The sequence below is a fragment of the Stenella coeruleoalba genome (assembly GCF_951394435.1).
Source record: "Stenella coeruleoalba genome assembly, chromosome: 1".
Taxonomy (NCBI): Eukaryota; Metazoa; Chordata; class Mammalia; order Artiodactyla; family Delphinidae; genus Stenella; species Stenella coeruleoalba.
The window spans coordinates 83,508,692-83,534,227 of record NC_137169.1 but is presented as its reverse complement, the minus strand read 5'-3'; the positions used below and the strand labels follow the sequence as shown (position 1 = coordinate 83,534,227).

Sequence of the window (25,536 nt, the reverse complement as noted above, 5' to 3'; positions counted from 1 at the left end):
TGTGGGATCTTCCCGGACCGAGGCACGAACCCACGTCCCCTGCATCGGCAGGCGGACCCCCAACCACTGCGCCACCAGCGAAGCCCGGAAGCTATAATTTTTGAGAAATTATTCAAGCAAATTGGGAAGTGAAGAATAAGGAAAGGCATAATATCAGCTTTCAAATATTCAAAGGGCTGTCATGGAGAGATGAGTATACTAATTCTGTGTTGCTCCAGAGGCTAGAATTAGGATAAAAAGCTGGAAGTAAAGGAAGGCAGATTCCGACTGAATGCAAGAAAGAACTTTTAATCTGCTTGTGCCGTCCAATAAAAATAACACCAGTCTCATGAGGGCAGTACAAATCTCTGGAGGTTTTCAAGCAGAAGTGGATGCCTGTTAGAGTTATAATTTTTAAAAATTACTATACCAGGTGGAGAATTAGGCTAAAAATCTCTAAGTTTCTTTCTAAATCTCAGATTCTAATTTTCTTGATAAAATGAAATACATAAACACAGTACAAAATGAGATTTTTATTATATGCTCATTTCTCTAACAGCTAAATATCTTCAATTACATTTTTAAAAATAAATATAAGATTCTGTGATACACAGAATGCTTACTTCCAACCAAAAAGAATCACTTGGTCTTTAAAACATCCAATGTATGAAACAAGAAGTATAACAAGTTTCAGGCAACAGGCCCTGTATGTCCTATTCACACATAAATTAATACCATCATAAGAAAATATCTTTTATTTGTGAGGAAGCCATATAAAATTGACTATGAGTAAGTGTAAACTTAAGTATAATTTTACGAATCAAGAATAAAGGAAATTCTCTCTCCTCTCTAACATGCCAGAACAGAATGGAGCAGATGTTTTCCTAGGAGACTGTAACAATTGGACAACAATTGCTCACTTGGCTCCCTGAGTCCTCTTTGATCATATATAAGATGAAAGAGCTAATATAATTCTCTTTCAAAGTAGATTTATAGACCTAGGTCCTAGTCCCAGTTTTGCTACCAGATACATGGCCTTGGGTAAGTAACTTACTTCAGTATCACACTTTAAAAAAAAAAAAAAAAAAAACAGTTGGATTAAAATCATTTTAGCTCTTTCTGGTTCTAAGGTCTTTTACTTCTGCATATATGATGCCCCACTTATGCAGTCAAGCACTGTCGACCTTCAGGAACAAACTATAAACCTAATAACAATGTTTAAAGCCTGAAATTGCGAGTACCAATGGAAATAACGTAAAGGAAAAAGAGATAAAGTCTAAGAGGACACATTGTGATCAGTTGGCATACTGATGGAAAGAAAATGCACTCTCACTGGGTGATGATGGCTATAAAAGCTAAGCCCTGTGACCCTAAAGTCATAAAATTTAAAAGAAGTGGCAAGAAAGGGAGAGAAGAGACCACAAAGAAGAAAAAAAGCAAAACAAAGGGAAGAAAGGAGAGGAAAGAAATCAATAAGCAGCCAATCTCTTCAATGGCAGGACTTAAAAAAAGCATCAGAAATGGTGAGCAAGAAAAAGAGGGAGAGAGAGAAGAGAAACAGAGCAGAGAGAGCAAAAAGAAAGGAACAAACACTTGCTGGAGCATGAAACAACAGGGTTCCCTTGGTAGAGGTGGAAGCTGAGGCTCATTCACCTCCACAGACCAGGAGAGGGCTTCCTTCCACCGCAGCAGAGTGAAGTCGTGGTGTTGATGACAACTCTGACACACTGAGCTTAGTATGTGTTCGATCCGGTCTGCTTATCAGATGAGTGTACAACAGCTTTAAAATGTTTTCATCTCTAGAATGTTTCCAAAAGAGTCTTGTTAATTAAGGAACTGACCTTTGGATTGTGAGGAACCTCATCCATCCAAAGTTAACTGAGATGCTCCCTGGTACGTGGAGTGAATTTATGAATATATATACATGGATGATTTATAAATAGATATAAGTAACTTCATACTTGAGGGCTTAGAACAAAGCTCTAGCCATAAAGAACTCAAATACACTTTGCCCTTCTCTCTCTCCTCTTTCTACTTGGATTTCTTGGGAATTCACATTTGTGTGGGCTGACAATGTAAATCCAGCAATGGGCTTAATGAAAACCATGAAGTGCACATAAATTAAACTCACAGCAGATTTCTCCATTTTTTCCCCTGTGTGTTATTTTCATAGGAATCTGTGTTTTCAGGAGAACTCTAAGCAAAAAGCTTGAAGTCATCCTAGCTCTACTGGCTATCTTAGCACCATGCAGATTTCCAATAATTATTAGTAATAATTCTGGGAAACAGAAAGATTATAATAAAAATAAAAGCATGCCAAATTAGCTCGTACTTAATTAGAAACACTGGAACATAAACGAAGAATGTGATAAGGTGCTATTCCCCTACAAAGAGTCAAAGGAATATTTATCTATAGGATATGATGTGAGATGGTATTTAGAAATACTAACTTACATGTCTTCTCCCCTGGAATTTTCTTGTATCCTTTCCTCAGCCCCAAAATTAGAGTGTCCCACTTTCTCTGCAATAGAGAATGGCTGTTGAAGCTGGACACAGGTAAACAAAATAATTCAATTCTTAGACAACATGTTTCGAAAGCTTACTTTGAATTAAGAAAATCTAGAATTCTAAGAGCTCCAAGCAAAAGTTTAAGCCTTAAATAACAAAGCTCAAATAATTCATAATCAGTCACATTTTAGCTTCTATTATTTATACTAGGTATCAAACTTCATATCCATCAGGACGGGATTTGATGACATACGATAGAAAACTTCCAATGTGGCTTAAAGCCACAAAGGTATATTCTTTCACATAAAACACGTTCGGAAGGTAGCTCCTATTCTCTGCTCCACCTTCACCCTCATGCTCACCTTATAACCCAAGATTGCCATTGGAGTTTCAGCCCTCCTGTCCACATTCCAGGCAGTAGAAGGGAGGAAAAGGCAGCAGCTCCCAGTGAGTCAACGCCTTCAAGAAGCCCTTCTGGAAACCACATATGGTACCTCCATTTACCCAGAATTTAGTCTTATGGTCATACCGAGCTTCAAGGAAAGCTGTAAAATATAGTTTTTATTCTAGATAGCAATGTACCCAGGTAAGAAATTACTTGGAAAATTACTAACGAAAAACTACTAAGAAAGCAAGCTAGAATAGAAATTAGGTAAACACTTAGTGATCTCTAACACCACTAGCTTTTCTCTCTCTGGAGGACATAATATTCTCTGGGCTAGGGGTTAAAGGGGCTTTAGAGGAGATGTTTTGAGTGAGAGAGAGAGAGCAGAGCCTAGAGATAAATGGAACCAACATGAAAGGACCAAGTGGGCGAAAGCAAAAGTGGTGTTCAGAGACCCCCCCCCAGAGTGAGCCCAGGAACAGACCAGTGAGCCCCAGGGAACAATGTGGGAGCATGGTCAGTGCTTTCTCACTATCCAGGTTCCATGCACGTGAGCGCCAAACTCATGAGTGCAGAGGAGCTGTGTTAGTCATCCTGCCCACTGGTTTCTGGCAAGAGCTTCCCAAGAGCTCAATGGCCTATTAATGCACCAAAAATAAATGTGCTCCTCTAGGCTCTGAGACTTGCTATGGTCTGGGTGAGCAATCTCCCTTACAATGGCTTAGGACATCCAGAGGACCACTGAAGCAGAAATTATGCTATTTAGCATCAAGATGGGTCCTGTGATCATAGTTTTTTTTCATTTTGTTTTGTTTTAAGTTTTTAAATATATATTCCTATGTACACAAACCAGTCTTTCCAGAATCCAGAGGGGGAGTTGAAATTCCTCCAGTAACACCATTTGTATTCATTTCGCATAACTGAATATTTACTGAGCTTCCAATAAGCAAGGTTCTATCCTCAAAAACCTTTCATCTAGAAGTGTGGACAATAAAAGTACTTTAAAAACTGTAACATAGGGCTTCCCTGGTGGCACAGTGGTTGAGAGTCCGCCTGCCGATGCAGGGGACACGGGTTCGTGCCCCGGTCCGGGAAGATCCCACATGCCACGGAGCGGCTGGGCCCGTGAGCCATGGCCGCTGAGCCTGCGCGTCCGGAGCCTGTGCTCTGCAACGGGAGAGGCCACAACAGGGAGAGGCCTGTGTACCGCAAAAAAAAAAACAAAAAAAAAAAACCTGTAACATAAAGTACAGTATATACTAAGAAAAAGGAAGGGAGGAGGAGGAGAGGAAAAGGAAAGAACTAACCTCAATTAAGCTCCTATTATGTATCTTACACCGTGCTAGGTGCATTTGTACATTATTTAATCCAGTGACAAGTCTAAGAGATAAGAAAGTGGTATTATTCTTACTTTACATATGGGACAACTGAAGCTTGCTACAAGAATTTAGACCAGAAAACAACTACTGATCCCAAAATGGGGATCAGAGGAAAAAGTTCTGGAAACAGAAAAAAATGTCAACAGATAGCTGACAGAAAAATGGATAAGAGGAAAGGATCTTTCAGCAAGAAGGATGAACCTGAGCATATGCAGGAAAAAAAAAAGAGTATTTATCCAGTTTAGCTAGGGCAAAAGGATATATAGAGGATGAGTGGAAGATAAATCTAGAAATAATGGATTGTAATCAAATTGAGAAGGCATATGAAAATAGCAGAGTGAAGAGTTTGCAACTAATCCAGTAGGAAACAGGATACCGTTATTTGAGGAAGATTTATCTAGTTCAGGTCTACCAATCCTTATCCACAATTCCAAAGTCCAAAAGTTCTAAAAATCAAAAATATGTGGTTTTTTAATAATGTATGTGGAGACAAAAGCCAATCTGATCTGAACACATTAGGTATTAAAGTTTAACATGAACAATGAGACACCATTTACTTATACCAATTATATCATTATTTATATTACTTAATGTGAGTATTCATACATTTCACTGAAGAAATAACAGTGTTTGATTACAGGATGCTGCCTCAGTCTCCATTAGGGGGATTTTATAATATACAGTATTTTCTCCATATTACCTTTCCAAAACTCCAAGAATTAACAAGAAAAGTCTGTATTCTAAAATATATCTAAAATAAATCAATTAATTAAAATAAAGTAGATCTGACCCCAATTTTTTAATATTAGATATTAGGAACTGTAGCTATGTATAAGATGGGACAGGGGGGAACTGAGGTGAGAAGACTAGTTTGGACACTTCCAATAGTCCTGGCTAGGAAAAACAAGTAAAGTATGGTGGCCGTGAGAATGGAAAAGATGGGTGAATGTAAGAATCACTGAGAATTAGATCTGGCAGCTGATTGGATGCAAGGGAGTGAGGAAATAGTCAAAGGAAAATCCTGGGAGCCTGGTGATAGTTTCAGTATCAACAACAATGAAAATGGAATCGTTAATGAGTTTGTTCTAATCATATTGGATTTAAGGCGTTGGCGGAACATCTAAGTTGTCATCTAAGTTGTGATATTACACACAGTTAGAAATGAGTGTTTTAGAGTTCAGGAGAGAGATCAGTACCTGAGGTGTAAATCTGAGACAACCACATAGAGGGGATAATGAAACCTATGGAAATGGATGAAATTCCCAAGAAACATAGAAGTGAAAAAACACATGCACAGGATTTTGGGAAATCACTAGCACTTTACTACATAGTTCTCTTAGTTGCACGAAAGGTCTACTGCTGAACATTAGCAGAGGTTAATCATCTCTTAATGATGGAGAAGCAGCATTGTCAGACGTATCAGAAATACACCAGGTTCTTATAGGAAGGAGCACAATTCCAGAATTCCCTCCTAATAACACTTCAGGGTATCTGCTGCCAACAAAGAACTGAGCAAACATCATTTTGAGATGCCCCAAAGCAGATGAGTTCACTTTTTTCTAAAATCAATATATGTCATTGAGTCTACATTTTTTTATACTCCCAGGCTAGTAGAAATGTAGCTTTCTGTGGAGTGTATTATTGGGGCCAGTCCTGTCTCAAGAGGGTCATTCAAGCCAAGGTAAACTACAATTTGTCGAGTTGTTAACTTATGTGAAAATGGTATCTTTCTTACCAATGCTGCTACAGATTCATATCAGTATTTAATGTTTTGTAGCAGTGAAAACATGGTAGGAATATACTGCAATGAGTTAAGCAGATACAATGGAAAGCCACATTCCTCACCTCTAAAAGCAAAGCTACAGATGGGATAGTTCTCTAGAGGTGTGATGGCTAATTTTAGGTGTCAGCTTGGCTGGACCACATTACCCAGAGATGTGGTCAGACATTATTCTGGATGTTTCTGTGAGGGTGTTTTGAGGTGAGAGTTACATTTAAATTTGTAGACTTTATGGTGGATTGCCCTCCATAACGTGGGTGGACCTCATGTAATCAGTTGAAAACGTGAATTGAACAAAAGACTGACCTCCCCTGACCAAGAGTGCATTCTTCCAGCCTCGGCCTCCAGACCTGAACTGCAGCATTGACTCTTTCCTGGGTCTCCTGTCTGACGGCTCTGGGACTTTAACTACAACATGGACTCTTCCTGAGCCTGCTGGCCCACTGCAAAGTTTGGATTTGCCAATCTCCATAATCGCTTGAGCCAATTCCTTAAAATAAATAAATATATATCCTATCGGTTCTGTTTCTCTGGAGAATCCTAATACAAGAAGGATAGAAGGAATAAAGCTACATAACATCAGGTGATCTGAAGGAACTGGAGAAACTGAAATCTGTGATCCGGGTTGTCTGGAAAAAAGCAATGTAGTCAAAAACCAAATGGTGAAAAGCAAACTGATTGGGGCATTAGATTCGTTAAAATGGCAAACTGATCAAAAATAAAGATGCCACTCCCCAACTTTTTTATTTCTTGATAATTTTTATACATCACTGGCAGTTTTGCAACCTTTAGACATTTTTGTCTTTTTCACAAGATGAGGGATCTGCTCCTTTTTTTTTTTAATTTTAAATTCATTTTCCTGACCAATCAAATTCAGACTTTTGTGCATCAAGTGACAAAGGAGTCAGCTATCCTATGACAATTCCAAGATTTCAACAGCACCTTTTTATATAGCTGGATTTGTACAATCATTTAAATGTTACATTTTCCCTTTTGTTTAAAAATAAATGGAAAACAGCAAATTAAAGGGCCAAAAATAATGCTAGCAAGCAAAGGTCTCATAAAGTTAGCACAATTGTGACAAGATGGAGATCACTTGGCATGCAAAGAAAGGTGGACGTACAGCTTCTGTCATACAATTGTTAATCTTTACTCAACTGCATGTTAATTATGAGACAGAGAACAAAATTAAGAATATGTAAGAAATGCCACATTTATATGATCAAATATTGTTTGATAGACAGAGGTAATTAGGAATTTTATAATATTTTTAGCTTTCCAGGACTGGAATGCCCCTTACAACATGTATGTCTATTATTCAACTTTTCACATATGACCCCCTCACATATTTTAAGAACATAGATATGTTGACAGGATAGTGCTTCTCAAACTTCAATGTGCATACAAATCACCTTGGGGGCTTGTTAAATTGTAGATTCTAGTTCCGTAGGTCTGGGGTAGTGCATGAGATTGTGTCTGTGAACCACACCATGAGCGGCATGGTTATAGGAGACTCACACTCAAAGGTGCATACAAACATTGCAAAAATTACTCCGCCCATGGTTCACCAAAAGTACCACTAGATGAAAAACCAGTAACTGATATTACTCAATCGAAACAACTGATTTTAAACCAATTTTTTTAACCAATCTGCTTTTGGAAAAATTATTTTAAATTATTTCATTTGCTGCCAAAACTTCCATTTGTTAACTTGTTGTTGGCTCGTAGCTTGCCCCCATACATGGAGGGCAAGGAGAGACCCAAGAAAGAGGCAGATCACTCCAGATTGGGAGGTGGTAGTTTTAATAAGCAAGTGAACTTACAGACGAGGCTTGTGTTGGATGGCCATAATATGAGTAAATCTCTGCACCCCACCAGAATCTTAAAAGTTTACATAGAGGCCTTAAGTGGGTTCAGTCACATATTCAGTCCAGGTGCTCTCAACCACCTTACTGTCTCAAGGCTGCATCCCTGAATGGCTCCTAGTGTAGGAACGGTGGGCAGAATATACGTTCCAAGGACAGGGCAGGGGTGAGGAGCCTCTGATTGCCCAAGTCCAGCTCTTGGGTCAACCGGCAGTTCATATCCTCTCAATGACCTCCTCCAACACTAGTTGAATTCATTTTTTAAAATCCTTTTTCCCAATAGACCTATAATGGCAGCAAAGAGGAGGCAAGGAAATATAATGACTTTTTCTAATATATCTCTCAAATAGGCTCCTTCCTCAGACTTCCTTAATTCACAAGTCAGTGGTACCATCATTCACCCAGCTACGAAAGACAAAAACCTAAATATTGTCTTTCATTTCTTTCTCCTTCATCTTCTACATCCAATCTGGCATCAAATATACTCAGCTCTATCTCCAAAAATGTATCTAATATCTGACCACTTTTCTCCAATGCCATCACAACCAAGCCACCATCATCCCTCAGCTAAACCACTGCAACAGGTTCCTAACTGGCCTTCTTTTTTCCATTATTGCTCTCCTATTACTCATTTGCTCTGTAACAGCCAGATGATCTTATTAAAGTGTAAATTACATATCACACCTGTTTCCAGTGCAACTGACTCCCACTGCAGTTAGCAAAACAGAAGAAGGCTTATATTGGGTTTTAAGACTCAACAGCATCAGGCTCCTGTATCTGTCTCTCTCCAAACTTATCACTGTGCATGTAGATTGTAGATGTCACCTCATACATCATTCTTTCCCATACAGGTCACTCTTGTTTTTGACTATTTCAAACAGGCCATGCTCCTTCAGGCCTCAGCCCTTTCACACTTATTGTTCCTACTGCCTGGAATTCCTGCTGCCTCCTTCTCCTGTGGTTGGTCCCTTTCATTCGGCTATTGGTTCCAATGGCATCCCCTTACAGAAGATTTCCCTAACCACTCTGCTTGAAATAACCTACCTTCTCCACGTAACTTACAATTTTGTCTGAACCAAACTTCAGGATTAGAGAAATTGCTATTAATTACAAAGATTTAAGAATTACCCTCAATATTTTTCTTATTTACCAAAAATATAATAACTGGCGTTTTTTAAGCCAAGCCTACTTTTATAGGGGAAGAAATACAGAAATATGCATTAAAGTAACTTATAGCTTAATGAATTATTATAGGGACTTCCCTGGTGGCACAGTGGTTAAGAATCCACCTGCTAACACAGGGGACACGGGTTTGAGTCCTGGTCCAGGAAGATCCCACATGCCGCGGAACAACTAGTCCCGTGTGCCACAACTACTGAAGCCCGCATGCCTGGAGCCCGTGCTCCACAACAGGAGAAACCACTGCAGTAAGAAGCCCACACACTGTAGCAAAGAGTAGCCCCTGCTAGCCACAACTAGAGAAAGGCAACGTGCAGCAACGAAGATCCAATGCAGCCAAAAATAAATAAATATATCAAAGAAATAGAAATAAAAAATAATGAATTATTATAAAAGAAGCGTCTGAGAAACAGCACCCTGGTCAGGAAGTAGAACATAGCCATTCCCTACCCACCCCCCAGAAAAAACCCTCTTTCCAACCACAACCCCATCCTTTCACCCTATAGGTAACTGCCATCCTGACTTTTATTATACCAACTTCTTTTCTTGTCTTTTAGTTTCAGCACTTGAGTATGCATCCATAATTTAATATCATTTTGCTTGCTTTTGAACTTTTACAATCATAGGGTACCTTTTGTGTTTACTTCATTTGTTCAACATTGCTTTTTTAAAGATGAATGCATGTTGGCTATAGTTCACTTATTTAGTTTGCTGTGCAGTATTTCATTGCATGAATATACCACAACTTACTTGTCCATTCTATGTTGATGGGTGTTTGGGTTGCTTCCTTTGGGCTATTAAAAATAATATTGTTATGAACATTCTTGTACAGGTAACCTCACACATACATGCACACATCTGTAGGGTATATGCCTAGAAGCAGAAATACTGGCTTATAAGGTATGGAATTGTCAGTTTTTCTAGATTATGCCAAACTGCTTGTTCAAAGCATTTGGGTCGATTTATAGTTCTGCCAATGGTGTATCAGTGTTGCCATTACTCTACTTCTTTGTCAGCTCTTGCTACTGTCCATCTTTTAAATTTTAGGTATTCTAGTGGGTGGCTAGAGGTGTCATTGTGGTTTTAATTTGCGTTTCTTCTGATTACTAATGAGGTATTATTTCATCCACGAAATCATGAAGTTGGACATGTACAAGTGAAGTGATATGTACAAGATCAGGCTCAAGCAGGCCCTGATCATGAAGTGGCTCAAATGCCAATAGCGACTACTCCTGCACTGCTGCTTCTTCCTTAGTCCACATCTATGCTGTCATGGGGATACCCATAACTTATTTACTGCGGAAGGAAGAACTCAGGCCTGGTATAGGGATGGTTCTTCACAATGTGCTTTGGCAATTATCCCTGCAATCTAGAGTGTCTCTGAAAGGTAGTGAAGAGAAATTTTCTCAGTGGGCAGAACTTTGAGCAGTACTTCTGGCTGTCTACTTATCTAGGTAAAGAGATGTCCACAGGCGTAGATCTACAGTATTTCATGGGCAGTGGCTAATGGGTTGGCCAGGTAGTCAGGGACTTTGAAAGAATAAGATCAGAAGCCTAATGACAAGGAAATCTGGGGCAGGAGTGTGTGAATGGACCTCTCAGGATGAGCACAAAATGTGAGGATATTCGTGTCCCATGTGATGTTCACAGGGCAACCACTGCAGTGAATGTCTTCCTTGCTCAAACGGACAGGCTGACTCATCCTCTGGATGTAGTCATCCTCTTTCCCTAGCATCCCAGTGCTGGCTCAGTGGTCTCATGTACAAAGTAACTGTGGCAGCAGGGACAGACCTTATACACGGACTCAGCAACATGAAATTCTTCTCACCAATACTGATCTTACTACTGTCACTGCTGAGTGCCTAACCTGCTAAGAACAGAGACGAATCCTGAGCCACCAGTAGGGCCCCACTTCCTGGGAGACACCAGCCACCTGGTGGCTAATTAATTACATTGGATCTCTTCTCTAGTGGAAGGGTCAGCAACTGTTCTCATGAAAATATTAATTCTGGATATGAATCCTAAGTCTCTTCCTGTAAGACTACCAACCATAATCTTACAGACATGGTTATGTCTCACAACATAAATTCTAAATGAGAAATTCATTTCACAACAAAAGAAATGTAGCAATGGGCTCATAGCTATGAAATTCATAGGTCTTTCCATGTACCAAATCACCCAGAAGTAGCTGGCTTGATAGAATAATATAATGACCTATTAAGACTTTGAACCAGTCATCAATATATGATGTTATTTCTCCCACTGCCGGAATACATGGGTCCAGGAATCGCAGAATAAAAATAGGATGGATTTCTCTCAGTATTATGTTTAATAACCCACTCACAGAATTTTTTATTACCATCCCTATAAAGGGGCTATGTTGATTTGGTGGTCTTAGCTCCCATGGAAAAAAAAAATTTCTACCAGGGCACACAAAATGGTTCAAGTGAATTTGAAGTTGAGACTGACACCTGAATATATTAGGGTCCCTATGACACTAAACCAACAAGCAACAAAAGAGGTTCCTATAATGGCTGGGGTGGTTGACCACATTATTACAGGGAAATTGATCTACTGCTACACAATGGGGTCAATAAGAACTATGTCAGGAGCCCAGGGGTTCTCTGAGTTGCCTCTTAATATTCTCTTATTCAAGAGTGAAAGTTAATAAACAACCAACTCCCAAGGACTCAGACCTTCCAGAATGAAGATTCGCCCACCCTACTAGGTAAAGAGGCAGCCACGAGCAAAGCCAAATGGAGCAGAGGAAGAAGTTATAAATATCAACTACAGCTTCAAGACCAGTTATAGAAACAAGTACTTAAGCAAATCTACTTCATCGTTTGCGGATATTTTTGTACATATTAACTAGTTTTTTCCCTCCCCTACCCCCTATCAAGTTACATAAGAAATGTTGGTCGTAGTGCACTTGACAGTTTAATTGAGGTGGGATTGTGACTGAACCAGGATAAGTAACACCGCTAAGGATAATAGTAACTGATGGAACTTTACTTTTTCCCCTTTTGGGGGAGAGGTGAGAGTTTTTCCTTTGTACAAAAGATAGTAAAATCTGCATAGACTGAAGTAAACTGTTGCTGTTGTACAGAAACTTAAATATGGGTAGAAGGCTGTGCGTGGCTGCTTAATAGCTAAAAGGGAAGGTCGCGCTTGTTACTCGCCATAGGCACTCAGCTCCCTCTCCCTCACTTACACACCCACCCTCCTGTATTCTGCTCTGTTCTCCTGGGGTTGGGACACATGCAAACTACATTTCCCGACTTCTCTGCCAACTGGACTCCTGTTAGGTTTGGTCAACAGGAGGCACCACTGGGAAGTCAGAGGCAGCAGAGGTTCTGGCACCATGGTAGTTGCTGGCAATGGCTGCAGTGGCAGCAGGGGTGGAGTGACTGTGAATGCCAACAGACCACAGAGAGTACCTATCAGCAACCTTAGCTCTGGTCCAGGCAGTACCACTTGAGCAGATCTAGGATCAATTACAACAGTCTCCAATAGTGCAGCGGCGGGTACAGGCTCCTAGCAGTTTCTGAACTCTGAGAATATCACCCTCCCATAGAACAACCTAACTACATTTACCAGTTCTCCAGGAAAAAATCATCAACACCCTAGAATGACATAAAACGAACAAAAAAATCCCCTCTAATTAATGGAATGATCAAGAGGTAGGTCTAATTTAATTACAAGGGTGTCTGAAAATGAGACAATCAGACGGTACTGCCACAGTCACAGAGCAGCACTTTCAAGAAACGCTACTGGGCGGGCCACAGCATCTCCTTATTTCTCTCTCCCATCAGTTATAATTTATAATGACATCACTGTACCTCAGATTACAGTGAGGGAGATTTGCCTGGCCTTTCTTCTATTACTTAGCCTCTTATTTTAGGAGCACAGGTGGCTTCAGGAACACAAATATCCTTTCTCAAACATAAATGCCTGTCTATACTTTTGGTACAAATTTTAACACAAGCTTTTATTTTATGGCTTCTCTCCTTATGTCATAATAAATATATTCTGAGATTATCAGACTTTAACAAATTTCATCAAAAATAAAAAATAGTATCTCCATATGATTTCTTCCCTCTGGTAAGCCAAGTTCATTTTGTGTAAAACACTTCTTCCCTTGTAAGTTTTAATTTAAATTGAAGAATTTTATTTTAATTTGACTCTCCAGTCCTATCACTAGTAAGTATCATGCAATTCTGGGACCCCAAAGAAAGCAATTGTAAATCAAGTTCTGTAGAACTTCTTTAGTTTGTATTTAAACTAACCATTTATCCAATTCCACAATGAAATCAGTGTTATAATTTTCTTAACATTCAACTTAAAACATTAGACAGAATAATCTGAATGGGGGAAAAATCATTATCAAATGCTAAAAATGTAAACATGAAGGAAGTAAACATGAAAACAAATCTCTTTTTAAAAATTCATTTAATTACAAGAAAATTAGGCAGAAAATTGCACAGTTCCAAACAAATCCTCTGTATAAACACAAGGGCTCATTCACCATCATCTTTTTGTATTTATCTCTCAAATAACATTCCATCTATTGAACCCAGCCTATACTGGCAAAATTAGAATACATGGATATTTTTACTGTTTAATATTCCATAAACAGAACTGGCTTTTGTCCTTAAGTTATGATGGTGTCTGTCATTTTGCTTCAGAGAAAACTCTAAAATTGTTCCCTTATGAGTATTTCAATCAGCCACTCTCAAAATCCAACGCAAAAAACAAAAACAAAACAAAACAAAAAACGCTGTTGTTTCACTAAAAGATACCTGTCTTCCACTTCATTTTACCAGCCTAAGTACAAATTCGGAGAAAAGCTTCTTAAGTCCTGCAGTTTCAAATTCCTTTTGTAACTCATCCAACGATGAATACTCTTTGACTTCAAATGCCAGAAACCTGCATTATACAAGAGAAACTCATGAATATGCCTAAATTTGTCAGAGTATAATTATCGATTCAGTTGCTTTTCCATCTGCAATAGTACTAAATTATACCTTTTGTGTTCTGTCTGTACTTTTGTTTCAAACAGTACACTAATCATTTTCTCTTTGCATTTCTTTCCACTTGAGTCCACATCTACTTTGCAGGTTTTCTGAAGAATCAGGTACTCCTAAATGATAAATCAGTACGTTAAATACGTATCTTACTCTGAATCTCAAAGTCCTAGTTTGAAAGGAGCCATAAACCTATAGGCTTATTTCCACGCTTACAGAGTACTCACTTTCTGAATCAAGCAGTAAGAGAGTTACACAGTGTTTTCACATACTTTGAAGCATAACATTCTGGTGAATGCTGGAGTAAAGAAGGGTCTAATCGAACTACGTAGGCTTAAATCTAAACTAGATCTGATTCTGGGGTTAGTTATCTAGATCTTCTGTGCCTCAGTAACCTATTCCATAAAATGGTACTCATAACATCTACCTTATGGGGAAGTTGCGATAATTAAATGAGTTCATACATATAAAGCACTTAGAGGAGTGCTTGGCACAATAGTGCTTAATATAGTACCAGCTACTGTCATTATTATCACTTCCTCAAGGTCGGAATGAAGTTAACAGGCACACAGTACCGAACATTCCAAATTGATGGCATCTATAAATATGTACCTGTAGTTCTCAATCCTGATATACAGTCTTATAAAAATTTAAGGGATATTTACATTAAATGACATTTTAGGGACAGCTAATAAAAAAGAAAGAACTCCTTGAAAAGTACTCTACATTACCAGAGGTCAAGCCATATGATTAAATAAATTAATTAACTGATGGATCCAATCTGAGAAACAACATCTGCAAAACAGCTACACTTAGCCTAATATGCCTGAGCTGGCTTAAAGAAAAATCTGAGCCTTTTGGGGATATATGAGCAAAGAAATTAATTTGTATTCATTTTGTCAGCCAGTATTTTATCCAAAAGGATCAAACTTTATAGATATACTGTAAATCACCTTAAAATTTGTGGTTCCGGGGCTTCCCTGGTGGCACAGTGGTTAAGAATCTGCCTGCCAATGCAGGGGACACAGGTTCGAGCCCTGGTCCGGGAAGATCCCGCATGCCAAGGAGCAACTAAGCCCGTGTGCCACAACTACTGAGCCCGCGCGCCTAGAACCCGTGGTCCGCAACAAGAGAAGCCATAGCAATGAGAAGCCCACACACCATAACAAAGCGCAGCCCCCGCTCACCGCAACTAGAGAAAGCCCACACACAGCAACAAAGACCCAATGCAGCCAAAAATAAATTAATTAATTAATTAAATTTTAAAAAATATATGTGGTTCCTTGGTCAGACCCCAACACAATATCTTTATTAAATCTGAAAATCTGTGGTACCTATACACTATAACCCAGCACTACTCTGGTCAACTGAAGTTATTAACCAACAAGTTTTGGGATAAGAGCCCATGACAAAAAGCTAGGTAGTTATCCTACAAACCTTTAAGATGATAGGTTATGCAATATAAATCTGTTTCAAATAAATTCCATTGTAATTATTCTTGACCCAACCCACTTGAAAGCATAAAACCTATTAAGTGATTTGCAGCTCTTTTAAGATTTAAAATATAATAAGCAGCTTTCTTTGTCTGGTCCCACATAAAGCAGGTTAGATGAGTTTAGAATGAGAACTTGAAAACTCTGAAGAAGACGATGATTTTGAAAGCAGCTGCTGAGACAAGTCAGGTGGAAAGCAAAAGTTAGGGAGGAGGTGACAAGCTGACAGCCCTAACGATTCTACTTCCACTCACACTAAATCCTGGTTAGGAGGGAACAGCTCCTCTTTTCAGGTATAACAGATACCAAGTTCAAGCGTCAGAACATATCTTTAACTTCCAAAAAGTTAAAATTTTTGCAGGCTACCCACAAATATACACCTTGCTGTGTGCCTAACTAAGGAAAGAACTATAAATACACACAAACTTTTAGTGCAAATTTATAAAATTTAGGCTCAAAGCTGATTACAGAAACAAACACTCATGTACCAGAGATTTTTTTAATAACCTACCACTTTCATTAAGTGGCATGATTTTTAAAACATAATCTTCTACTTATTCTTCAAGCTTTTCAAGTCTGTAGTTGTAATTAGAAGTTAAAGACAGTCTTTAAAAAGAAAGATCCATTAACATGGTAAGAGTGAAAGCAGAAACATCTTAATGATTAATCTGTCCCATTGTTATCAAACACACTTATAGACACACCATTTTAGCAGAAAATAGCCAAATTCATATTCAACATTAAAATTTTTTGGCACCTTGATGTTGTTTCTGTCTCCCTGCAGTAAAATCAGTATTACTTTACCCATGAACATCAGTCTTCCTGTCAGCCTTAAATCGGAAGCCCACTTCTCCACACTTTTGACATATTTGGTCTTTGCTCTCATATGGTCTAAATGCAAAAGAGTCATCCACAATCCATCATCCACAGTCGTGCTTGCTGCAGAAGTGCACTTTTCACTGCCACCTCCAGCTTCTGGCCGCCTGAGGATGTGCCTGAGATTCTGCTGAATCCAGAGAACTAGCTCATGAACCATAGGTTCCGACAAAAGGGTCTCTGCTTGCTCCAGTAACTTCTCCTTCACAATCTCACACTCAGCCCTGGTCAGGTGTTCGGAGTTAACCACAATACCAGGCAGACACGACGGGTAATTAACCGGTAAATGGAACACCAATCGTAAGGGTATATCCGCATCCATAAATCCTTCGGCTCTTGTGAGAATTCTGAACACAGTTCCATCTGTCTCTGGAAAGCATCCAAAAATAATGATTAGCTGTACCTAATTCAATCTGAGTGGAACACTAACAAGTTAGAATTTTTGTTTCAAGTATCAATTTATTTTTCATGTGAAAACTAAGTTAGTTTATGAAGAGATACATCACACTAAGAAAGCCATGATTTACAGATTCTTACTTTCAGCCATACATATATAGTCATAGAATCATGCTCACCAGCACCCAGGTTTCACTGGCATTTATAATTGCCATTATCCCATTTTTATTAAGGTTACCAGAAAGGTTTCTCATCATATGATGTTCTTCCTCCCCAGACTTAGTTGATAATTCAGAAATTCCTAATAAACTCATATGAACATTCAAAGAAACAGTATTGTGTATTTATAAAATCAGTGATTAGTTTAAAAGTTATACACTAAATCCGGTGAAAGTCATGTTGCAGTGAGTCTGAATCAAACCAAATACTGGATCCCATGTGGTTGCAGGGGTACAGAGCAAACCATGACTGTGCATACACAGTAACTGCCTGGACCCGCTCTTTTTCACTTCAAATATATTCGTATCAGTGTAACATGAAGGCAGCGGGAGGAACTAAAATTGGGCAGACATCAGTTCAGCTGTTTCTGGCTCCATAAGGAGGAGGGGGAAAGGGGAAAGCGCACACAGGATACGAGATGAAACACTCTGCTCTCTTTCAGATTTGCTCCACTTCACCCCTCTGATGTGTTCCACACCACTTCACCCCACTTTTCAAAAGTTGATAAAACGTCAGGCTGATTCATTCTGCAGGGGGCAGAAGCACACAGATCAGAAGAGCAGAGTAGAACCGAACTGGGTGCTGACGAGGCTCTTTGAAGCTAACTTGCCTCCGTCTACCCTACTTCTTTCTCCACAGCCCTTGTTTCATTCTCCTTCACAAGACAGGCAGTCAGATTGTTCTAATTTTCATACCTGGATCGCTGCTCAACACCCTCAACAATGGAAACCTGAGTGCATTCCCATTTTAAAGAACCTAACAGAACATTAAAATGGCTCTCTAGCCATCCAATTCCATTTATACAGAAGCTGTTGTTACAGACATGGATTCATATAGGACCAAACACATCCATTACACCAGGTTTTTCTTTAATAGAACCTTCAGTATCAGCTGCAAAGCACTGCCGTTTTAGGACACCACCCCGAAACCCAGGCAGTAACCATTATAAAGATTACATTAGGCGGCTTCCCTGGTGGCGCAGTGGTTGAGAGTCCGCCTGCCGATGCAGGGGACAAGGGTTTGTGCCCCAGTCCGGGAAGATCCCACATGCCGCGGAGCGGCTGGGCCTGTGAGCCATGGCCGCGGAGCCTGTTCGTCCGGAGCCTGTGCTCTGCAACGGGAGAGGCCACAACAGCGAGAGGCCTGCATACCACAAAAAAAGAAAAAAAAAAAAAAAAGATCACATTAGGGCTTCCCTGGTGGCGCAGGGGTTAAGAATCCACCTGCCAATGCAGGGGACACGGGTTCGAGCCCTGGTCCGGGAAGGTCCCACGTGCTGTGGAGCAACTAAGCCCGTGCGCCACAACTACTGAGCCTGCGCTCTAGAACTCGCAAGCCACAACTACTGAGCCCGTGTGCCACAACTACTGAAGCCCGCGTGCCTAGAGCCTGTGCTCTGCAATGAGAAGCCACCGCAATGAGAAACCCGTGCACCGCAACGAAGAGTAGCCCCCGCTCGCCGCAACTAGAGAAAGCCCGCGCGCAGCAACGAAGATCCAACACAGCCAAAAATAAATAAATAAAATAAATAAGTTTATTTTAAAAAAAAGATCATATTAAAGTGATGTAACTTAAATTTGTATTACATAAGTAAAATATATGCTGCATAAAGGAAGATTTTCCAAACAACTTAGTACATTCCTCTAAAATCCATCACCAGCTTCTCAAAACCCTTCTTTCTTCTATCCTGTTACTTATCCTTTGTAAAAAATATTTTATTATTAAAGTAAGCTCCCTAGATGTCAGTTAGATCACTGCACTTCACTAGATAAAATGGGCATTATAAATAGACCTACAGACATGTGACCACTAGGCTAAAAAAACCCTCCAGAAATCATCTAGAGGGTCCACTTTCCCTCTCAAGGGGGAGGTATAACTTTTAAAGCTCTTCATTCATCATTCAACAAACATTCACTGAGTACCTACTAGGCCCAAGGCACTGTTCTAGTCTGAGAGAAAACAACGGGTAAGACACAGATCCTGTCCTCTCAAGTCAATCCAGTTTCATAACATGAAATAGTGGACAGAGCCAAAGTGATCTTCCTCAACTTCTCTTCTACACCTAAAAATGTCTTTACTTATAAACATACATACATATAATTTCTATAAACCTGTATTTTATATATTTTTTTTATTTCCATGGAGATAACTCTCCATGGGAATAGCATTTTTTAATGTTTTCTGAACAAAAGGTGCCTCCCTGCTGACAACTTGACTACAGCCCCGTGAAAATGATTTCAGACTTCTGACCTCCAGAACTGTAAGAGAATAAATATGTGTTGTTCTAAGACACCACATTCGTGGTTATTTGTCACAGCAGCCACAAGAAACTAACACATTATCTGTGCTCACAAAGCAAGGTTTTCCCCGCAAGCAAGGCTCCCTTTCTGGTAAAAACCCTGAAACCTAGAGTGTTCTCCAATCTCTGCCACCTAAACAGCCACCTATTCCTCCCCAGGGCAGTGACCTAACTGACAGAAACAGGCAGTCCAGGGAGAAGGTCTGGAAAGCCTACTGAGCTGGCTCTTCAAATCCTTACCAACTTTCATTCTTCTCTCTTAGTGATTTTCTGGCCCTAGTCAGCAAAGAGAAAAGCAACAGGAGAAAATCCTGACTTCCGCCTTAGAAAACCGTGAAATTATTAGTTATAAGCTTAGAAGGAAAACTGCTTTAATTTTATCAAGAATTGGAAAGGATTAACAACCTTCCTACTTGGTCTTCTCTTTGACTCCCTCCGTAGCTACACACACACACACACACACACACAGACACACACACACACACACACACACACACACACACACACACAGGAGCTGCAAGCTGAAATTACACAAAATGATGCTATCTCTGTAAGAAAATGAAAATCCCAACAACATACCCCATTCTGCTGATACTTAATGCAGGAATAAAATTACGTATTCTTTTAAAAACTCATTTTCTCCCTAAAACTCTAGAAGTATGTATATTACCCTTCCATTTCTCATCTGCCTTAGTTTGTACATGCTATTAAACTGGCTCTTTTTTCCTCAGAATTTTTCATGTAATCACATGTACTATCAGTCTGATTTTGGGGGTTTTTTTTCCATTAAAAAAAGAAAACAAGGTTGTCCCTATCTACTTTATTAACAGCTTAGAAACAGAGTGATTAACAGAAAAATAATGGTGTTCTACATCTAATGCTAATCTCTGGCCTTCCCTGGCACCAAAAAACTCTAGTCATTAAGTTTAACTCACAAACTCATCATTCTCAATAAAATCTATGCCCTAGAAAATTTATGCCTGCCCTACAAATCTAAAATTTTCATGAGTTCCAAGACTATTTTCATCTGTTCTAAAGATCCTACCAAAAGATGTAAGTTTTGCCTCTGGTTGAAGCTTGCATACATATTCCCTAGTTTGGGTTTTTTTGGTTTTTTTAAATAAGTCATTGTACCTTAAAATAAGTATATCAATTTCATAACTAAAATAGGTTAGTTTCAAACCTTATTCTTCCTTACAAGTACATGAAGGAAACTATGCTCCTAACCACACTCCAAACAACAGAAATTCAAACGAGAGAAACTGAACTGAACCCCAAATTCCATACTGTTATTTTTAAGACTTCACTCTACTTCATAATCACACACAATAAAAATTCAATAAATGCTGTCCAATAACAGAAGATAGTGGAAAATGTAAACAAAATTTAAGAGGATGAGTTCTTCAAGATTCATTTAGAGCCCATTAAGAAATCATTTATATACCATATACAACTGAATTTCCCTATACTTGCTTTTTTTTTTCTTTTTTGCAGTTTTATATGTCCTCAGGGTAAGACTTTGTTCAGAAAACCACTAAAAAGCCCCCAACACCCTCTCTTACCTCACTGCACAGGATTTTTTTCCTCTCGCTCTCAGGTGGCTCCCCACAAGTATACATCCACCAGTGCTTCTTTTTATGTTACAGCTGGAATTTTATACATGTTAAACATGGTTACAGAAAAAAAAAAATAAACTAAAAATAAGTGAAGCTAAAAGTGGCAATCCCATCCTTTAGACGTGAAGTTCAAGGCTGATTTGTTTTTAGAGACGACCTCAGTACTGACCATCAGCAGGACACAGGGCTGAGCAGATTTAGAGGGGTCAGTGGGTGACAGTCATGATTCATTTTGCAAGACGGCCCAATCCAATCTGAGCATTAGTGTTAGCAGAATACAAAAAGCTACTCTGAAGCTACTGTGCGAACATATCATATGATATTGAGTCTTACACACCTCCCATTTTATAACTTCTTTATCTGTAAGATGATTTCCAGAAACACAACTCCACATATAATGAGCACTAACTATGGCAATATAATCTCTGTGACCTTCAATTACCTCATCAGGAAAATGAAGATTTATAACAATACCAAATCCCATCTACCTCATAGGTACCTACACAGGCATGCACACACACTCCCCTTCAGAACTATTCTGAACGTAAGTGGGGTCATCCCTGTTTCTCTGCTCTGGGTGCTCTTCTTGCTCTCTTCTTCCTGGACAGGTGTCATCCTTGCTCTCCAAGAACTGTTTTCCTGACGCAATGGCCGCATCTCTGTTAAGCAGCATGACGCAATGCAAGAGTCCATATACTCTAGAGCCTGGTGGTTACTCAACCAGCCTGAGCATCTGTTACCTTCTTTATAAAATAAAGTTAAGAATACCCCTCATCGGGCTTCCCTGGTGGCTCAGTGGTTGAGAGTCTGCCTGCCGATGCAGGGGACACGGGTCCGTGACCCGGTTCGGGAAGATCCCACATGCCGCAGAGCGGCTGGGCCCGTGAGCCATGGCCGCTGAGCCTGCGTGTCCGTAGCCTGTGCTCCGCAACGGGAGAGGCCACAGCAGTGAGAGGCCTGCGTACCGCAAAAAAAAAAAAAAAAAAGAATACCCCTCATCAAGTAAGATGCATTTAAAGTATCAGGTCTGTGGTAGGTGACCCCATTAAACCTGGCACCCTGTCTGACTGCACTGCACAGGGAGAAGCAGAATACCCCTGGTTTGATCTGCCCACAGCCCTCCCTAGTGGACAGGAATAGGAGCTTACATAACTTGCACCCATCAGAGACAGTTACACCTGATGCCTCTTATGAGCTTTCTACAACCATCACAAAGAGGCCACAGTGTATGTAAGTCCCCTGAAATTCTCAGCACAAATTAGTCCAGCTAAAAGAATCCAACTATTCAAACTCTTCAATCTTATGACCTTCATAGATGACCCTAGGGTTAGCAGCCTGAGCCTGCCTGGGCTATCTCGTACCAGAAGTGCAATCCTACCCAATGTTAACCTGATTCCAGTGGCAACAAGGAGCAGCTTATTTGAGGGGAAGGCCAGGAAGGAACTGATGGTGTTCAGAATGTTCTTACATCCTCCAACCCAAGCTGACAGTGACCATGACAGTGGTAGCCAGCAGCCCACTGTATATTTACTGAGGTCTATTAAAGAAGTCCTTACCTTACCCTTAATTCCCAGTTGTGAACATCAAACGTCCCAATTTCAATCACTGAATTGTTCTATTCTCCAGTGAACCTTTCAGCAACAAAATGTCCTAAGTTGTTACACTGAATTCTTTTATAATTCAATTACTTATTGATGCCAAAACACTGAATTAAATTAATTAGGAGGCATGGCTTGAAAGTCATGCTCAATTTAACAGCAGATAAAGGGTCCACAGTGCTCTTCATATTAAGAAATTGCTCTTTCTTTCTTTCTATGCTTACTTTTTTGGGTTTTCTCTGACCTGTCAGCAGTGTCGTATGCTCAACCATACTCATGACCCAGACCACCACCATTCCATCCTCTTTCAGGTGTAATGGGAAATCATAGGTTCATTTTCCCAGGAGATTCCTAGTTGAGCCATAATAAAGGAATTTAAGAAAACTGATGATCTCTTCAAACAGCCTGCCTCAAGCAGAAGTAATTATCAATAAAGAGAGCCAGAGACAGCAAAGTAAGATGATGAAGAATAACAAACGCTATCCAATCAGAAGAGAGGTGACGAGAAAATACTAAAAGTGAGTAAATCCTTTCATATGGATTTTAAAGAATTGTTTCAGAAAGCTACAAGACAGGCTAGGCACTGAAAAGAAAGCGGCTTCATTACATGAATTGGTTCACAGTGCCCAGAACATAACAGTGCTCAATGAACGTATAGACACGGGTGATCAAGAAAGAATAAATGAAAAGGAGCCAACTCCTGCTCTGTAGGTGAATAGCACACCACGTAGATACCAGGAATGGATCCTAACCCTTGATGGCTTTCTCACAACATTCAGAACATTTTAGACTACCTTCTTAAAGGTCAACCAATTTATGGTCAGAAGGACAATTTTAATAGTAGCTGAAACATAACAGAAGTTTAAATCTTATGCCAAAAAATTCACAGAATGTATTTGAAAGCTAAGTAAAAACTGAAAGTTATGTGCATCACTGCACTTTTTCATAAACTGAAGTTTTGGTTTTTACTTAATAGACGCCATAGACAGGCAGAGAAGAAGTTTTCACTATCATGAAAATATAGCCAAAAGAACCGTTCTAGACTGTAAGCTCCTAGAGGCCCTGAGCAGTCAGTGTCTTTGAAACCCTGTCAGCGCTTCCGGGGACTCAATAAATGAGTTGAATGATTAATGCGCCCCCAAGAGCCTGTAATTGGCAACCACCTTTCAGCCGACTAGAAAAAGCAGGAGAAAAGCAATCAAACTGAGAGTCCTGACTGAGCACTGGTCGAATTCAAAAATTCATTTAACAAACATTTACTGCATACCTTCCACGTGCCTGGCACTGTCGTAGGTTCCTGGAGTTTTGTGATTACAAAACGGACAGGGTCCCTGCCCTCTTGCAACTTGAAACAACCAAATACCCATATAGTTAAACTGTGGTGGGTGCCCTGAAGGACATAATGCGTGGTGCTTACAAAGCACGTAGTTCAATTTGGGGAAGCTGGATTTAAACTAGGGGTGTCAGGAGAAACCTCTTTTCACGGTCAGATCTGACGGGTAAGTACAGGACGGCCAGGGAAAGCGTGGGGGGGGGGGGGACGCTTTCCAGGAGGGCGCGGCTGGCTCGTAGCGCTCAGCGAGTTGAGGAGACAGGCGAGTCAGAGGGTGCAACGGCAGAGTGGGGACGGGGGGTAACGGCGGATGGAGGGGGAAGGGCGAGTGCGAGTGCGACGGGAGAGTGGGGGGTGGGACGGACGAGTGGGTGGAGCGGCGCGGGAAGCAGGAACCGGTCCACGGGCCGCAAGAGCCTGAGCATTATGCTGTCCGTTCACTGCAGAGGAGCGAGCAGGGGCGCGATACTATTCACGTTTTGGGGGTCGCCGCACTCTCCCGCTAGCTTCCACACACACCCAGTCCCGGGGCGTGTCGTTCCCTCATTCAACTACCCCGGCCCCCAAGTGTGGGCCCGGGGCGGGGAGCCCAGCCTTGGTGGTGGGGAGCAGAGGGCGCCCAGTCCGTCTGGCGCGGGGGTAGTCACCTGAGCGACTCAGCACTTCCCACTCGCCGGGCCCGCAGAAAATCGCACCCAGGGCCGAGAGCTCCTCCCGCACCGGCTCCGCCATGGCCGCGGCGCTCGGCTGGCTCAACACCTCCCCTTCCGCCTTCCGCCGCCGCCGCCGCCGCCGCCCCCGCCCCCGCCGGCCCCGAGCAGCGCTGCAGGGCTGCCACCGGGGGGCGCCTCGCGTCTCCGCAGCGCGCGGCGGGCGGGAGGCCCCGAAAAGCCCCGCCCACAAGCTCCCGCTCGCTTACTCCAGACGCGAGGCTCCGCGCCCTCTCGGGGGTTTTCTGTCCGAGGGGGAAGGCCCCGTGGTGTCTGCCAGAGGTCACCGTGCAGCTCACCCGCTGCTTTCCTGACGGAGGGAGGCCTCCCAGCAAAGCCCGAAATTCTCTAACTCTAGCTCGGGCTTTGAACACTAGCCCTTCCCGCCCAGACTTGGCCTTGAAAGGAACTTGGAGGTTAAGAGGAGAAAACAAGCAGCGAAGTGACCAGAAGAGGTTAGCCTCTGTCTGGCTCAGAACTAAACTAGGTGTTGGGGGTACTGCAGTTAACAGAACAGACGAGATTCTCCGCCCTCCTGGAGGCACTAGCGACCCAGGCGGTCTGGGACACCCAGAAAACGTCCGGGGTAGGAGCAACCTCCAGATGCTGAGAGGCAACTGGAGCTCGGACTCTGGACCAGAACCGGGTTTCTGGGACGTCCTTCTCCTAACAACGGTTGCAGAAGGGGAGGGTTGGACCTACCACCTCTGGCATTCTAAGGATGTGACTGGGGTGACCCAGAACCTTTGGAGGAGCTATGCACCCGGGTGCTGGGAGCAACGACGTAATTTCCCATTGGTCTCCCGCCTTCACAGGGGACAGACCTGCTGAAATCGGCCAGGAGAACTCCTGGGCCTTTAGGGGTACAAAAAGTATGAAAATGTAGCAAACGCTAGC

General features: G+C 41.1%; 1 protein-coding gene across 7 annotated transcripts in view; it reads right to left on the bottom strand.

Annotated features, from left to right (window-relative positions):
* RWDD3 (RWD domain containing 3) overlaps nt 1-24,661 on the bottom strand; it is a gene marked incomplete at its 5' end in the record, with an annotated part of 83,191 nt that extends 58,530 nt beyond the window's left edge. For 2 of the 7 annotated variants that reach the window (XR_013824200.1, XM_079899524.1), the window contains 4 exons: nt 13,875-14,001; nt 14,100-14,215; nt 16,350-16,837; nt 24,577-24,661. Coding sequence is in view for 4 of the 7 variants with exons in the window: in XM_079899524.1 (XP_079755650.1) it covers nt 13,887-14,001; nt 14,100-14,215; nt 16,350-16,837; nt 24,577-24,661 (804 nt within the window). Of the gene's footprint in view, nt 1-1,873; nt 2,526-2,844; nt 3,033-13,163; nt 14,002-14,099; nt 14,216-16,349; nt 16,838-24,576 lie in introns of those variants that run through there. The other 5 variants (XR_013824201.1, XR_013824202.1, XM_079899523.1 and 2 more) reach the window with 5 other exon arrangements.
* Nucleotides 24,662-25,536: the final 875 nt, after the last annotated feature.